This window comes from Chiloscyllium plagiosum, chromosome 42, assembly GCF_004010195.1.
Source record: "Chiloscyllium plagiosum isolate BGI_BamShark_2017 chromosome 42, ASM401019v2, whole genome shotgun sequence".
Classification (NCBI taxonomy): Eukaryota; Metazoa; Chordata; class Chondrichthyes; order Orectolobiformes; family Hemiscylliidae; genus Chiloscyllium; species Chiloscyllium plagiosum.
The window spans coordinates 183823-201025 of NC_057751.1; the positions used below are offsets into that span (position 1 = coordinate 183823).

At 45.0% G+C, this 17203-nt stretch overlaps 1 protein-coding gene across 2 annotated transcripts in view; it reads right to left on the minus strand.

Moving 5' to 3' along the window:
- Window positions 1-17203, minus strand: part of LOC122543000 (cell division cycle and apoptosis regulator protein 1-like) — a 71979-nt gene that overhangs the window by 19261 nt on the left and 35515 nt on the right. For both annotated transcript variants that reach the window (XM_043681151.1, XM_043681150.1), the window contains 4 exons: window positions 12246-12437; window positions 11022-11345; window positions 2600-2711; window positions 1100-1173 (listed from right to left, as the gene is read on the minus strand). In XM_043681151.1, coding sequence (XP_043537086.1) covers window positions 1100-1173; window positions 2600-2711; window positions 11022-11345; window positions 12246-12437 — 702 coding nt within the window. The remainder of the gene's footprint in view (window positions 1-1099; window positions 1174-2599; window positions 2712-11021; window positions 11346-12245; window positions 12438-17203) is intronic.

Sequence of the window (17203 nt, forward strand, 5' to 3'; positions counted from 1 at the left end):
TGAAGCAGACTGGGATCACGGATAGTTCGGTCAGGATCTCAGTGAAGCAGACTGGGATCACGGATAGTTAGGTCAGGATCACAGTGCAGCAGACTGGGATCACGGATAGTTAGGTCAGGATCACAGTGCAGCAGACTGGGATCACGGATAGTTAGGTCAGGATCACAGTGCAGCAGACTGGGATCACGGATAGTTAGGTCAGGATCACAGTGCAGCAGACTGGGATCACGGATAGTTAGGTCAGGATCACAGTGCAGCAGACTGGGATCACGGATAGTTAGGTCAGGATCACAGTGCAGCAGACTGGGATCACGGATAGTTAGGTCAGGATCACAGTGCAGCAGACTGGGATCACGGATAGTTAGGTCAGGATCACAGTGCAGCAGACTGGGATCACGGATAGTTAGGTCAGGATCACAGTGCAGCAGACTGGGATCACGGATAGTTAGGTCAGGATCACAGTGCAGCAGACTGGGATCACGGATAGTTAGGTCAGGATCACGGTGAAGCAGACTGGGATCACATTTAATTAGGTCAGGATCACAGTGAACCAGACTGGGATCACGGATAGTTAGTCTCCTCCGACCTATCACCCTCACCTTGACCTCTTTCCACCTATCACATTTCCAACGCCCCTCCTCCAAGTCCCTCCTCCCTACCTTTTATCTTCTCCTGCTGAACACTCTCTGCTCATTCCTGAAGAAGGGCATGTGCCCGAAACGTCGAATCTTCTGTTCCCTAGATGCTGCCTGACCTGCTGTGCTGTTCCAGCAATAAAGTTTCAGCTGCTGTCAAAATTCATCAGGTTCATGATGCGCCTTTAGGGAAAGAAATCTTAACCATTCCCACTTACATATGACTCCAGACCCAGAGCAATGAGACTGACTCTTAAAATTGCCCTCAGCGCAATTAAGGATGGGCAAAAACTGGTGACACCCACATCCCATTACTAAATACTGGACTGCTCCCAAATCACTGTTTTTCATGCTGCCCCATCCCACTAATCACTGCTCTCCGTATTAAACAGCTTTTGCATTGTCTGCAATATCCACAAAGGTCTGGGTTGCCCAGTGTGTCTCATGTTGTAATATTTTCTTACCATCTCTTTAACTGATCCACTTTCCGCTTCATTCCCTTTGCCAACTGACTTTTTCTCATCAGTGCTGGAGAGACCTGCAGGAGACAGAACCAAACATTAGCTTAAACTCAAGAGATGCCACTGTGGCTCTTTCACCTCACTGGGAAAAATCAAGTCGCAATATTCCTGAAGTTGTTGCAGAAGTCAAAGATTTTAAGAAGCACACACAACTGCCCCATGTACTCTTTTAGAGTTAGGTTGACAGAAAACATAAACCAGGATTCTGTCCTTAATAATGACAGTTTTATTACAAACAAATAGATTCCAGTTACAGATAAACAATTAGTTAAAACTCCAATCTCCTTACAAACTCCCCTAACACACACATTATAGATTGAGAGGGTTCTCAGAAACAGTCCTTTTGGTAATTGAGTGTTCAGATTTATTCAGATGGTCAGCCGGAACTTGAATTTAGATTAGATTGCCTACAGTGTGGAAACAGGCCCTTTGGCCCAACAAGTCCACACCAACCCTCCGAAGAGCAACCCACCCAAACCCCTATATTTACCCCTGACTAGGCACCCAACACTATGGGCAATTTAGTATGGCCAATTCACCTGACCTGCACAGTTTTGGATTGTGGGAGGAAACCGGAGCACCCGGATGAAACCCACGCAGACACAGGGAGAATGTGCCAACTCCACACAGACAGGTGCCCAAGGTGGGAATAGAACCTGGGTCCCTGGTGCTGAGAGGCAGCAGTGCTAATCACTGAGCCACTGTGCCACCCCTTACATCAACAGTCTGAAATTGCAATTATTGGATTAATAAATGTAATATTTGTCTCTGCAATCAGAACTCCAAGTGAGAGAAAATTAGGTTCCAGTTCCACACTTCATTGCCTGGCATTCTGGAGCACAGTTCTAGGAAGGAGGAGTATAGATCCCATCTGTCTAAATGACAGTGCTTCAAGAAGCCACAGTGCTATGTACTTTGGCCTCGTAGCATTGGTTTTATTCAGAAATGGTCAATTTATTGATAGCCAATAGTATGGCATTGGCAAGATCAAAGATTGGCACTGAGTGTTATACATCTGACAAGAGGAAGACAGATGGAAATGGCAATTTTCACCTGATTTAAATTAATTTGTGAAATGAACAATGACAGTCCATAATTCCGAAGTTAAGGGTCGTGTGGCACAGTGGTCAAGTCCCTCTAGGGTCAGAAGGTAGAGGTTCAAGTCCCACTTGTCTCAAAGATATGCCATGATGAGTTTGAACAAGTTGTTTGAAAATATAAACCTCCTAACTTGACCACATGAAAACATCATTGTGTTTCTGTACGTACACAAGTGACAAACCAATTACTGTCCTCAAATTCAATGAATTGCTGATCTGAGAGCGGCTTACACTTCACCCAGAATCATTTACAACCAGTTGGTGGACTGTCTAGCAGTTGCCAGGCTGCTTTGTAGGCTGGCTGGGACTATGTTGCATTTTTCTCACAGTAAATGATCCTCACCAAAATCCTCCTCGTTTTCCTCCAAGAACAGAACATCGTCAATCTGCAGGAGTGTGTCATCATCAGCATCCTTCCCTTTCACATCCTTTTCTTTAGTCTCGCCCTCATCTGGCTGCAAGCAACATCAGAAAAATCTGGTAAACCATACTTTGAATAAGAAATGGCCATGGAGGAGGGGCATTTGTGGTTCATAGAACATAGAAAGGTACAGCACGGAACAGGCCCTTTGGTCAACGATGTTGTGCCGAGGTTTAATCACAATGTAAAATATAGTAACTTAACCTACGTACCCCTCAACTCACTGCTATCCATGTGCATGTCCAGCAGTCGCTTAAATGGCCCCAATGACCCTGCTTCCACCACCACAGCTGGCAACGCATTCCATGCATTCACAACTCCCTGCATAAAGAACCTACCTCTGACGTCTCCTTTATACCTTCCTCCTAATATCTTCAAACTATGACTCCTCGTACCAGTCAATCCTGCCCTGGGGAAAAGTGTCTGGCTAATTGACTCTATCTATTCCACTCATTATTTTGTACACCTCGATCAGGTCTCCTCTCTTCCTCCTCCGCTCCAGAGGAAAAGTCCGAGCTTATTCAACCTTTCTTCATAAGGCAAGCCAGGCAGCATCCTGGCAAACCTTCTTTGCACCCTCTCCAAAAGCTCTGTATCTTTCCTATAGTAGGGTGACCAGAACTGGACACAATATTCCAAGTGCGGTCTCACCAGGGACTTGTAGAGCTGCAGCAAAACCTCGTGGCTCTTAAACTCAATCCTCCTGTTAATAAAAACCAAAACACCATATGCTTTCTTAACAGCCCTATCCACTTGGGTGGCAACTTTGATCCACCTATGTACTTGCACACCCATTTTCCTCTGTTCCTCCACACTGCCCAGAATCCTGTCTTTAATCCAATATTCAGCATTCGGGTTCGACCATCCGAAATGCATCACTTCGCATTTCTCCAGGTTGAACTTCATCTGCCATTTCTCAGCCCAGCTCTGCATCCTGTCTATGTAGCGCTGCAGCCTGCAGTAGCCCTCTACACTATCGACGACATCTCTAACCTCAACCTCGTCATCAAAGTCATTTATAAAAACTACAAAGAGCAGAGGCCCAAGGACAGAGCCCTGTGTGACCCCACTCAACAGGCAGAATACTTTCCATCTACAACCACTCTCTGCCTTCTGTCAGCCAGCCAATTCTGAATCCAGGTAGCCAAATCTCCCTGTATCCCATACTTCCTGACTTTCTGAATGAGCCTACCATGGGGAACCTTATCAAATGCCTTGCTGGAGACCACATACACCACATCCACTTCTCGACTGTCGTCGACCTGTCTTGACACCTCCTCAAAGAACTCAATAAGATTTGTGAGGCATGACCTACCCCTCACAAAGCCATGCTGACTGCCTTTAATCACGCTGTGTTTTGCTAAATAGTCATAAATCCTATTCCTCAGAATTCTTTCCAAGACTTTCCTGACCACAGATGTAAGACTGACTTGCCTTTAATTGTCAGGGATTTCCCTATTACCCTCCTTGAAAAGAGGAACAACATTCGCCTCCTTCCAGTCCTCCAGTACGACTCCTGTGGAGAGTGAGGAGGCAAACATCCTTGCCAGTGGCTTAACAATCTCCTTCCTCGCTTTCCGGAGCAGTCTAGGATAAATCTGGTCTGGCCCTGAGGACTTATCAATCTTAATATTTCCAAAGTTTCTAGCACATCAATCTTGATCTGGTCAAGACTGTATTCTAGCTCCTCAAAGTTTTCATTTCCAACACGTTCCCTTTCCTTGGTGAAAACCGAAGCAAAAAACTCATTTAGGTCTTTCCTGATCTGCTCTGACTCCACGCACAAGTTCCCTCCGCTATCCCTGATTGGCCCTCCCTTCTCCCTGATCATTCTCTTATTCCTCACGTATGAGTAAAATGCCTTGAAATTAGAACTAAGAGATTAAGATATAACTGAATCATATTCAAAATCAAGGAAATCATTGGGACTGATCAAAGCAGCCTGCCTCTCATAGCGAAGCATCCTTGAAGACATTTTTTTTCAAACAGCGCAGGAGACTCATCGTGTTCACAGTGGCCGTTTAATATCCATCTATGCTAATCCCACTTTCCAGCACTTGGCCAGAAGCGCCGTATTCTATGGCATTTCAAATGTCATCTCAATAGTTCTCGAGGGTTATGAGGGTTTTGGCCTCTATCACCCTTTCAGGCAGAGTGTTCCCAAAACATACAATTCTCATTCAAAACATTTTTCTTCAAATCCCCTGAAAACCACCTACTCCTTACCTTAAAATGGTGCCTTCTAGTTAGAGGAAATGTTTCTCCCTGTATTTGCGGATGAGAGCTTTGTACACCTCAACCAGATACCCCCCTCAACCTTCTCTGCTCGAAGGAAAACCACTGCAGCCTAACTCCTCTGTCAATGACTGAATATCTCTAGCCTAGGAAATATCCTGGTGAATGTGCACTGCACCCCCTCCAGTTCAATAACATGTTTCATTGAGTGTGGTGACAAGACCTGCATACCATTATCCATGTGGGGGCAAACAAATGTTAAACACAGCGCTATCGTGACCTACTTACTTTTTTAATCACAGAATCCCTACAGTGTGGAAAGAGGCCCATCGGCCCAACAAGTCCACACCAACTAGCCCACCCAAAGCATGCTCCATTACTTTACATTTACCCTTGACTAATGCACCTAACCTACACATCCCTGAACACTATGGGCAACTTATCATGGCCAATTCACCTAACCTGCACATCTCTAGATTGTGGAAGGAAACGGAAGCATCCGGAGGAAACCCACGCAGGCACAGGGAGAATGTCCAAACTCCACACAGACAGTCACACGAGGCTGGAATTGAATCGAGGTCCCTGGTGCTGTGAGGCAGCAGTACTCACCACTGAGCCACCATGCCACTCAGTGTATTCTAAATAATTGACATATAAAGGCAAGTATCCCATATGGCTTCTTAACCTGGCTGCCTTCAAGGGTCTATGGGCACACAAACCAAGGTTCTTCTCATCCTTTTCGGGGATTATATCAGACCAGGATCAATGGATTGAATGGCTTACTCTTGTTCCTATGTTTGCACAATTTGATTTGGCATAGTGAGGAGCTGATAAAGATTTTAAAAACAAACAGATGGGAGTCTGTGGAATTCACTCCCAGAGTTAGTGACTGAAGCAGTGATCAGGGCAACATTTAAGAACAGATATGATATGTATTGAAGGAGGGTCAAGGGACAAATGGAAGGGCATTAGTGGAATAGACTTGAACGCTGACTCTGGGAAATACACACCAATATGGGCTGAATGGGGTGAAGGTCTTATCATCAGTGAACTGCCACAACTCACTGGAGGAACCATAGTCCCGAATACACTGGGTCACTGGGAACAGAGTGCCTGCTGTCATAGTGAATTCAAGAACTTGCATCTCTGCTCTGGTTGCGTGGGAGTCTGCAATACAGTTGTGCTCATATCTGGGTCTCAGGTCAGGATGTCATCAGACTTGGTGGTGACGGCTTGCATTTGAATGAGCAACTACATAACTCTCATGTCACCAAAATTTGTGATACATGCATGAGAGTAAACTGGAACTACACTTCCTTCAGAGTCAAAATCTTCCATTAAACATGGAGAGTCACATCCAAGGTGAAGAACACTTGAACCCAGAGACTTATCCCCCCACCTCAATTAAATCTATATTCACTTATTGTAAAATGGCAACATTCAAAAAAGATACACAATTTAGCAGAAAATCCTGAACTTCAAAAAAACTCAGCAGCTTCATTCTTTAGGAATTGCTGAACATGCCAGAGTATGACAATTGTTAGGAGACAGAAGGAAGCCATTCAATGCCATCTATCTGCCCTGGCTCTCCAAATGAGCTTCCCACTCTGTCATTCTCCGTCATTCTGCACAGTCTTCCTTTTGAAAGCCTCACTTGAGTCTATCACCACCCTCACAAGACAGTCCATTCTGGAGCCTAACCACATATTTCATTAAAAAGATATTCTCAAATCACTTTTGTTTCTCATTAATTACTTCAAATCTACACCCTCTCATCCTCAATCCTTTCACCAGAGGGAACATTTCCTCCATATTTACTCTTCCCAGACCTCATGATTTTGAAGGCTTCCGTTCTCCCCAAGTCTCATCATCTCCAGTCTGTCTCCATATCTGAGATTCCTCACTTCTGGAACCATTCTTGTAAACCTGTCCTGCACTCTTGCCATTGTCTTCACATGCTTCCCTACACAGAGCTCCGAAAACAGGATATAATACTCCAGCTGAGACTGAACTAGTCTTTTAAACAAGTTCAACATCACTGCCTTGCTCTTGTGGTCTAGGCCCCTATTAAAAAAAAACCCAAGGAGACTGTGTGCTTTATTATCTACCCTCACCAGCTTTCCTTTTAAAGGAAAATGTGAAGACTATAGATGCTGGAGGTCATAGTTGACAAGTGTGCTGTTAGAAAAGCACAGCAGGTCAGGCAGCATCCAAGGAGCAGAAGAATCGATATTTCGGGCATAAATCCTTCATCAGCAAAACTGGAGGGGTGGTTTGAGGATGCTGAGAGATAAATAGGAGGGTGGGCGGAGGGGGAAGGTGGCTGGGGAGATGATAGGCAGATGCAGATTGGGGAGGGGTAAGAGTGACATGTCAGTGGGCGACATGGAGCAGATTGGTGGGAAGGAAGATTGGTCAGGTCAAGAGGGCGGTGCCAAGTTGGAGGGTTGGACCTGAGGTGAGGTGGGAGGAGGGGTAATTACGAAATTAGTGAAGTTGACATTGATGCCATATGGTTGAAGGGTTCCTCGGCAGATGAGGAAGCGCTCTTCCTCCAGTTGTCGGGCTGCTTGGATTTGGCGCTGGAGAAGGTCCAGGGCTTGCATGTCCAGGGCAGACTGAGAGGGGGAGTTGAAGTGATTGGCCACAGAACGGTGGGGTTGTTTGGTGCATATGTCCCAGAGATGTTTCAACTGGTATCCTGTCTCCCCAATATAAAGGCAACCACATTGTAGATCTAATGAGGGAGTCATGGAGGGAATGGTTTCTGAAAAATGCAGATAAGGGTGAGGAGGACAATAGCTAACCATATATCTCTGATGGTGGGGTCTGATTGTAGGTGGTGGAAATTATGGAGGATAATGTACTATTTCCAGAGATTAGTGAGGTTAAAGGCGAGGACCAGGGGCTTCTATCCTAGTTGCAGTTGGCAGAAGTGTTGAGTTCAAGGGCGGAGGTGCCGGGGAGATGTGCTGGAGGGCATTGCTGATCATGGGAGGGGAAATTGCAGTCCTTGATGTCTTGGAGTGGAAATGCTCCTCCTGAGAGCAAATATGGCTGAGGTGGACAATTTGGTAATAAGGGATAGCGGTTTTACCGGGTGGGAGGGGATTTCGTTTTGGTGTTATGGGGTCGGTGGGTGTCGATCAGGGCAGTCAGGTTTCTGGATTTTGCCTAAGAGGTAGAACTGGGGAGTGTGGGCTTCTGGGACTATGAGCTTGGAGGCTATGGATGGGAGATCCCCTGAGGTGATGTGGTTGTGGATGTCTGGGAGATGATTGTTTGGTTCAACCATACAGCATCAATATTGACTTTACTAGTTTCCTTATCTCCCCTCCCCACTCCTCATCCCAGATCCAACCCTCCAACTCGGCACAGCCCTCTTGACCTGTTCTATCTGTCCGCCTTCTTTCCCACCTATCTGCTCCACCTTGCCCGACCTATCACTATTACCCCCAACCTGCATCTACCTATTGCCTTCCCAGCTACCTTTCCCTCAGCCCACTTCCCACCCCCAACATTCCCGATGAAGGGGTAAATCCCAAAACATCAACTCACTTGCTCCTCAGATGCTGCCTGACCTGCTGTATTTTTCAAGCACACTTTTTGACTGCTACCTTTAAAGACTTGCACACAATATATCCAGGTGTACTGCGCCTCTCTAACCTCTTTAGAGATGTTTTATACTATCATTCACACTTCCCCACGACTACTACCTGTTTGCCCAGTCCAACAACAGGTCTTCTCCTTTCAAGTTGGCCACTGTCCTCCTCAGTTTACAAAGCTTCCAAATTTTATTTCATCCACACAGTTTGAAATGTGTCCCCTGTACACCATGGTTGAGGTGACCAGGACACATTAGGGAAAGCAAGGGTCCCAAACTGAAGCGTGAGGAACTGGGCCACAAACATCGCCCCCATGTAAAAAATCAGTAATTAGCCACTAATCTCAGTTTCCTGCCACTCAGTCATTTCTGTAGCTTTGGAACTACCACTCTCACTTCCCCAGCATCCTTGTTTGCATCTCATTCAGTTCTGCTGACCTATCAAATGTAAATCCAGACAACTTGTCCACTAACACCACCACTGTCATTTTAAACTAATCAAGCATCTGCATTGACATCTGTCTATGGCCTCGGGAGCAAATTCTTCTTTTTGAGTTGAAGTTTCAAAGATACAGCATTGAAATGGGCAGAACCATGTAATTTTGCAAGGTAATTCCATAGGTGCACATTCCAAGGCAGAGTCACAGCTCATTTTATTTTTTGAGTGGTGCTGTGTTGTCTGGAAATTATTGTACATGCATTTAAATGTGATTTTTAATACCTTTGTGATCAACAATTCAATGTTACAAACAAGAGAGCAAAAAAAACGGCCTGCTGCCCAGCATTAAGATAGCAGTCTCTCTAACAGTCAGAGCTAATGAAACAGAGTCTTGAATAGTTAAATGCCACGAAGAAATCAGAAACAGACAGCTAAGGAGGGAGTGTTTAATGAACCCATGTAGAGAAAAAGGCTAATTGCATGATCAGTTTGTTAAAGGGTCTCAGCCAGACATCAATTACTAAAGTAGTAGCAAAGGTAATAATGAGGTTTGCTAAAATTTGCCAAGGACCTTCAAAGTGAATGACAATTTCAATGAGGTTTGAGTACCTTTAAGGTGATGGGGTAAGATTGTTATGGGTAAAATAATTCAATCTTAAGTAATTCCTTGTATGGTACAAGTTAGCTCAATTTTTTTCCTTGTGTATGCAAACTGGAGGTGCTCTTGTTTATAATTACTGTGGTAGCTTCTTGAAGATTTGCCTAATCCAAAGCCAGGTTACACACTGAGCCTGAATGGCCAGTATTACCATTAGTGTGGATGATAACACTTGGCAAATCTAAATTTGGATCACTGAAATCCCTGATTGTAACTCAGCTATCGTTCTTGTACCTTCCTTCAACTTCCTTGCGGATTTGTTCATCCTTCCCATTATCTGGTTGCCTGTCGACTACGGTGGTGTACTATGTTCGCACCAAATCAATTCTTCCCTGGATCCCTTTGAGTTCCCCTCTATCTCCAACACTGCAATGCTCTCGTTATTTATCACCACCACTTCCCCTTAACATGATTTCCTAATTTTCCTGAACAGTTTGCATCCAGGAATATTTAACACCCACTCCTGTTTTACTTCAGCAAGATCTCGGTTATCACTACAACATGAGAAAAATGTTGCTCTCCCCTTTTATGCTGATTGCTCGTTTCTTCTCATCGTAATCCGTACCTATAACAATCCGAATCAGCACACTGTGTGTATTCACATATGGTCACGGTAACTCGGACTTATATTTTGTCACTGACCCTACAAATTCACTTGTTATCCCCAAAGTTTGTGCTCTCCATCTCTCCCTGAACTTTTGTCCACTTTGAGATTCCTCTCTGATATTATTGGCAAGTTCCCAAAACTCTGCCAAATTAGTTTAAACTTACCCTAACAGTACTAACTAAATATCCTGGGTCGGCTCAGGTGCAAGATGTACAATCTGTAACTGTTTCAGCTTGCCCACAATCATTATCAACGTCCAAAGAATCAAAAGCTCTCTCCTGCACCATCTCTCCAACCAGGCATTCACTGTCTTAAACCTGTCTTCCTAAATGCACTTGTGCGTGACACAAGGTTGAATCTGGAAATTAAATTTTTGAGGTCCTGAATGATAATCTCCCACGTAGCTCCTTAAATTCTGACTGCAGTATCAGATCCTCTTCCGACCCATGTCAATGGTTCCAATGTGGACTACAGCTGCTGGTTGTTAACTCTCCCTATCTCTGCTCTGTAACCTTGGCACCTGCGAAATAACAATTAATCTTGGATTGATAACTGTGTCCACAGCATTTATGTACCTATTCCCCTTTCACAAATCTCCCACCATTAAGGATCTTCTGGTTTTCTTTGTGTTTGCTGACATTGCTGAGCTAATCCCATTGCCATGAACTTGGCTCTGGCTAAAATCATGATGTACCACTCACTCCAATCAGACCCAGTGAGTCTCATCCATGGTGGTCTCGCCCACTCAACAGTAACACACTGGCTTCCTGGAGAATTCCTTTTTTAATTGTATATTCATACCTTTGTCAGCTCCCAATCCCAATTCTCATCCTCTTCCATTGCGGTGGCTTTAGCAGGTGCATCACTTGGCTCCTTTATCTCCTCTGCTTCCATCAACTCGTCCACTTCCTTCACCTCCTCAGCTTCTTTCTTCAGTTCATCTGTCTTTTCTTCTTGTTCCATTTCCTTTTGATCTTTCTCCTTCTCTTGGTTGGCACTGGTTGCCTTTGGCTTCTCGACTACCTCCTCTGGCTTCCTCTCTGGGAATGCAAGCAGGGCTTTGTAGACGGTATAGCCAAAGTCCCTCTGTAGCATCTCACCAAACAGCTCCGCAAGCCACAAAACCTACGAACAAAACACAAAAGCCTAATAAATCTTCCTTCTCCAATTCATACACCACCCCAAGCAGAAAACCGATATGGTAAAACAGTTAAAGCATGGGGTTAGATATAGAGCAAATGCCCCCCTACAGTTCCCGAGCAAATACTCCCAGGTCAGATTCAGAATGGCGACAGATACAGCATAAAACCCCCTTGACACAATTTCCAAGCATTCCCAGGAAAGGTACAGCATGGAATTAGATACGGACAAAAGCTGCCAGGACAGATTCAGCCCAGGGTTGGATACAGAGTAAAAATTCCTCAACTATGTCCATATGAAACATTCCCAGCACAAGGGCAAGGTGAGACAATGTAAACCCCCCCTCTTCTCTTTGAAACTGAAAATATAATTCCCTCCAAAACACCTTCACCAAACACTCTTTGGAGAATGACAGCAAAGGGTTAGATGAAGAGTAAGGCTCCCTCTAATCTTTAAAACCAAAATTAAAGCTGCCTCCACATCATCACTATCATACCCTCCCATGACAGTTACACCATGAGATTAGATACAGAGTAAAGCTCTCTCCACTGTTCAAACTGACAGTAAACATTAAGTAAAGCCCCCTCAACACTGTCCCCACCAAGCTGGGAAAGCATGGAGTTCCAGACAGATTAAAGTTCCCAGTACTACTTTAAAGTGAAAGTAAAGTTCTACATACAGTCCCCATCAAACACTCACATGACAGAGACAGCATGGCGTAAAGCTAATTCTAAAAACACCCCCATCTAATACTTCCCAGGACAGAGACAGCGCGGAGTTCGATACAGAGTAAAGCTCCCCCTGCAAGATGTGAACATTATACCCGAGTGTTGATGTCAGAAGCCACAGAAAAGTGCAGAACATTTTCCATCACAAACTGATTACCTCAAAGGAATAGCCTTTGGAATCACTGCGGTAGCTTCGTAACATACTCAGGGATAAGACTGAACAGCCAAAATTACCCCCCATGGCAGAGCAATTCGGACGAACAAGCACAGCGGGCTCAGCAGGAAGGGGGCAACGGGGCTCCTGCTTCGACGAGACAGCAGGATCTTCAGGCTGCTTCCCCTCGACATCCTACATGAAATGCAACAAGATTCAGGTTAGCCAAGTATAAATAAACTAGCACAATTTTTCAGGACAGTGGTGGGGGGCAGGAGAGGAGAAATAGGGACAAGATAGAAAGAAGGGGCACAGTGAGGGGGAGGGGTAAGAGGAAGCGAGGGTTTGGATGGGAGAGAGTACAGGCAAGGAGTGTAGAGGCGAGGGCTGGTGCCCAGCTCTTGAATGATTTTCTGCAAGAGACCCAGAAACATTCCATTCAGCATATCTCATGTATGTTTGCACTTCCAAAGAATAATCCAGTTAGTTCAAGTGCACATAGAATTTCATATGTGGGAGAACAATCTACTTTACGCGAACTGACTTTTAAAAATTTCAACTAGAAGCGTTTCAGGCATCCTTTCAGAAGTAACTTCAAAATCCTGCTGACTCACTGTGAGACTTTATATTAGCTCAGGTCACTTCTAATTCTCTTGCTAAATGCCTGAAATGTGTCTACTCCATGTAAACATTGTATCTGTTATGCTTCGGTATTTTTGACCGTGCAGTGAAATAGATAAAGAACTGATTCAAAGCTAACGAAGGGATTGCTGCAATTTTTAAAAGCAAACTACTAGCACTTTAAGTGCTGTTTGCACTCTTCTTTCTTCAAGCAGTGGGGGCAGTTGCTGCATTTCATTTCCAGGTTGACAGATAGAGTCATTGAGTCGATAGGAGGGGGACAGGCCCTTTGAACCAAACTAGTCCATGCTGACCAAAAAGTCTACTTACGCGAACAGCATTTACTTACACTTGGTCCATATCCTTCTAAACTTTTCCTTTCCATGTACTTGACCAAATTCCTATTAAATGTTATTCATGTACCCGCCTCAACAACTTCTGCTGGCAGCTCATTCCAAAAGCATACCACCCTCTGTGTAAAAAAAGTTTCCCCTCAGGTTTCCTTTTATTCTTTTCCCCCGCTCTAACCTCAAACTGATGCCCTCTTGTTCTCGATTCCCCAACCCTGGGAAAAAGACTGAGTGCATTCACCCTGCCCATGCCTCTTATGATCTTATACACTTCAAAATGATCTTCTGTCGGTCTCCTACGCTCGAAAGAAAAAAGTCCTAACTTGTCCAGTCTCTCCGGATAACCACTGAGAACTGGCAACATCCTTGTAAATTTTTGCTGCACTCTTTCCAGTTTAGTATCAAGCTTTCGACAGCAAGGTAACCAAAACTGAACACAATACTACAATGCGGCCTGAGCAACATCCTGTACAACTGCAACATAACTTCCCAACTTCGTTACTCAATGCCCTGACTGATGAAGGCCGGAGTGCCAAAAGCCTTCTTAACCGCCCTATCTGTGACTCCACTTTCACAGAATCGTGCACCTGAACTCCAAGGTCCCTCTGTTCCACTACACTTCTGAAGGGCCCATCATTTGCCATGAAACACTGACCTTGATTTTACTTTCCACAATGGAAGACCTTGCACTTATCCAAATTAAACTCAGTTTACCATTTCTCAGGCCACCTTCCCAGCTGATCAAGGTCATAGTACATGGAACATTACAGCACACCTTAGGCCCTTCTGCTCTCGATGTTGCGTCGACCTGTGGAACTAATCTGAAGCCCATCTAACTTACACTATTCCATTATCATCCATATGTTTATCCAATGACCATTTAAATGCCCTTAAAGTTGACGAATCTACTACTGTTGCAGGCAGGCCGTTCCATGCCCTTACTACGAGTAAAGAAACTACCTCTGACATCCATCCTATATCTATCACCCCTCAACTTAAAGCTGTGTCCCCACGTGCTTGCTATCACCATCCAAGGAAAAAGGCTCTCACTGTCCACCCTATCTAACCCTCTGATCCTCTGGTATGTCTCAATTAAGTGCCCTCTTAACCTTCTTCTTTCTGACAAAAGCAGCCTCAAGTCCCTCAGCATTTCCTCATAAGGCCATCCCTTCATACCAGGAAATATCCTAGTAAATCTCCTCTGAAACCTTTCCACATCCTTCCTATAATACGGTGACCAGAACTGTACGCTATACTCCAAGTGCAGCTGCACCCCCCAGTTTTGTACAGCTGCAACATGACCTCATGGCTCCAAAACTCAATCCCACTACCGATAATGGTCTTAGATTAGATTAGATTACATTACAGTGTGGAAACAGGCCCTTCGGCCCACCAAGTCCACACCGACCCGCCGAAGCGAAACCCACCCATACCCCTATATTTACCCCTTACCTAACACTACAGGCAATTTAGCATGGCCAATTCACCTGACCCTGCACATCTTTTGGACTGTGGGAGGAAACCGGAGCACCCGGAGGAAACCCACGCAGACACGGGGAGAACGTGCAAACTCCACACAGTCAGTCGCCTGAGGCGGGAATTGAACCCGGGTCTCAGGCGCTGTGAGGCAGCAGTGCTAACCACTGTGCCACCGTGCCGCCCACTGCAATTTCTGATAATCTTCCTCACTGTCCATGATTCTGCCTATTTTAGTGCCTTCTGCAAATTTACTCATTATGCTTTGCACATCCTCACCCAAATCATTGGCATAGATAACAAACAGTAATGGACCCAGCACCAACCCCAGAGGTATTCCACAAGTCAACAGACCTCCAGTCCGACAAGCATCCTTCCACTATTGCTCTCTGCTTCCTACCATCAAGCCAATTTGCCAGCTCTCCCTGGATTCCATGCGATTTGACCTTCCAGAGCAGCCTATCACGTGAAACTTTCCAAAGGCCGTACTGAAATCCAGAAAGATGACATCTACTGCCTTGCCCTCAACAACCTTCCGCGTCACTTCATCAAAGAACTCCAACAAATTTGTGCGGCATGATCTCCCATGAACAAAACCATGCTAATTGCTTCTCAACAAACCCCATCTTTTCAATGCATGTATACTCTCTCAGAATCTTTTCAAATAACTTACCCACCACAAATGCTAGGCTTACTGATTAATAGCTCCCAGATTTTTCTTTGCAGTTTTTCTTGAATAAGGGCACAACGTTCGCTACCTTCCAGTCTTCCGGGACCTCACCTGAGCCTAACGATGATTCAGAAATGAATCAGCCAGGGCCCCGCAATTTCTTCTCTCGTCTCTGGCAGTGTTCTTGGATATATCTGGTCAGGACCAGGAGATTTATCCACCTGCGTACATTCTAACAGACCCGACATCTCCTCTAATGTGATATGGTCTGTCTCCAAGCTATGACCACTAACTTCCGAAGTCTTCATGTCTTTCTCCACGGTAAACACAGGAGAAATAATCATCGAGAACCTCACCCATCTCCTGTGGTTTTACACATACATGTTCACTTTGGTCCTTAAGGAGCCCTATTTTCTCTCTCTTTCTCGTCATTCTTTTTCCTTAAATAAGCTCTTTGGATTCACCTAATCTTTTCAGTCAAGGCTGTTTCGTGCCCCCTTTTCGCCCTCCTGATTTCTTTTTTCAGTAAGCTCTTGTATATCTATTTACCTCCAGCTGCCTATACCTGAGCCATGTCTCCTCTTTTTTTCTGGTCAAAGCCTTAATATCTCTTGTCATCCAGGGTTCCCTATTCCTGTCAATCTGGCCTCTCACCCTCATACAGACCTTGAACTCTAGCTATCTCACTCTTAAAGGCCTCCCACTTGCCGGAGACCCTTGATCTGCCAATAACCACTCCAATCAACCCCTCCAAGCTCCTGTCTAATTCTATCAAAATTCACCTTGCCCCAGTTTAGAACCTGAGGGCTAGTTTTGTCCCCCTCTATAACTATTTTAACATCAATACAACTATGGTCATAGTTCCCAAAATACTCCCTCACTGACACCTCCATCACCTGTCCTGCCAAGAGTAGGTTGAGTTTTGCCCGTTCCTGAGGAGGACCCTCGCTAGGGGTGGCACAGTGGCTCAGTGGTTAGCACTGCTGCCTCACAGCACCAGGGTCTCAGGTTCGATTCCAGCCTCGGGTGACTGTCTGTGTGGAGTTTGCACATTCTCCCCATGTCTGTGTGGGTTTCTTCTGGGTGCTCCGGTTTTCTCCCACAGTCCAAAGATGTGCAGGTCAGGTGAATTGGTCATGCTAAACTGCCCATAGTGTTAGGTGCATTAGTCAGAGGGAAATGGGTCTGGGTGGGTTACTCTTCAGAAGGTTGGTGTAGACTGATTGGGCCGAAGGGCCTGTTTCCACACTATAGGGAATCTAATGTGATCATCACACTGCCTGAGGAAACTTTCTTAAATGCACTCAACAAAGTCTACCTCATCTAAGCCCTTAAAGCCACGGCACTCCAGTCGATATTAGAAAAATAAAAATCCCCTATGACAACTCTATTCCTCCTTCAAGTGTACCCAGTCTCCCTGCATATTTGTTCCTCTAATTTCCATTGACTATTTGGGGGTCTATGGTGAAACCCCAATAATGTCACCTGTGACCGTGCTGCCCCTTTAACAAGGTCATGTTGCCCTTGGTTTTTTTTCAGGAGGGGTCATAAAGGCGGAGGTTCCGATATGTCTGGAAATATCTACTTGAGCAAGCTTTTAAGTCTTTCTATGAAAACATTTGTACAATGAAAGGGGAATGACCAAATTCTCCCAGTTCAGGATGTGATTTGGTTTGGTGATAGCAAGCAGTCTGTTTGAAGCTGCTGGTCAAGTTTGAGCTGGGGAGAAAAGTTCCCAGATTCAACAGAGGTTTGGTTTTACCATTTTATTACTAAGCGGGAGTTTAAGTGGATCTTGCAAATATTTGGAACAGCGTCATTAAGTTGCCATAGAGTCGACTGGG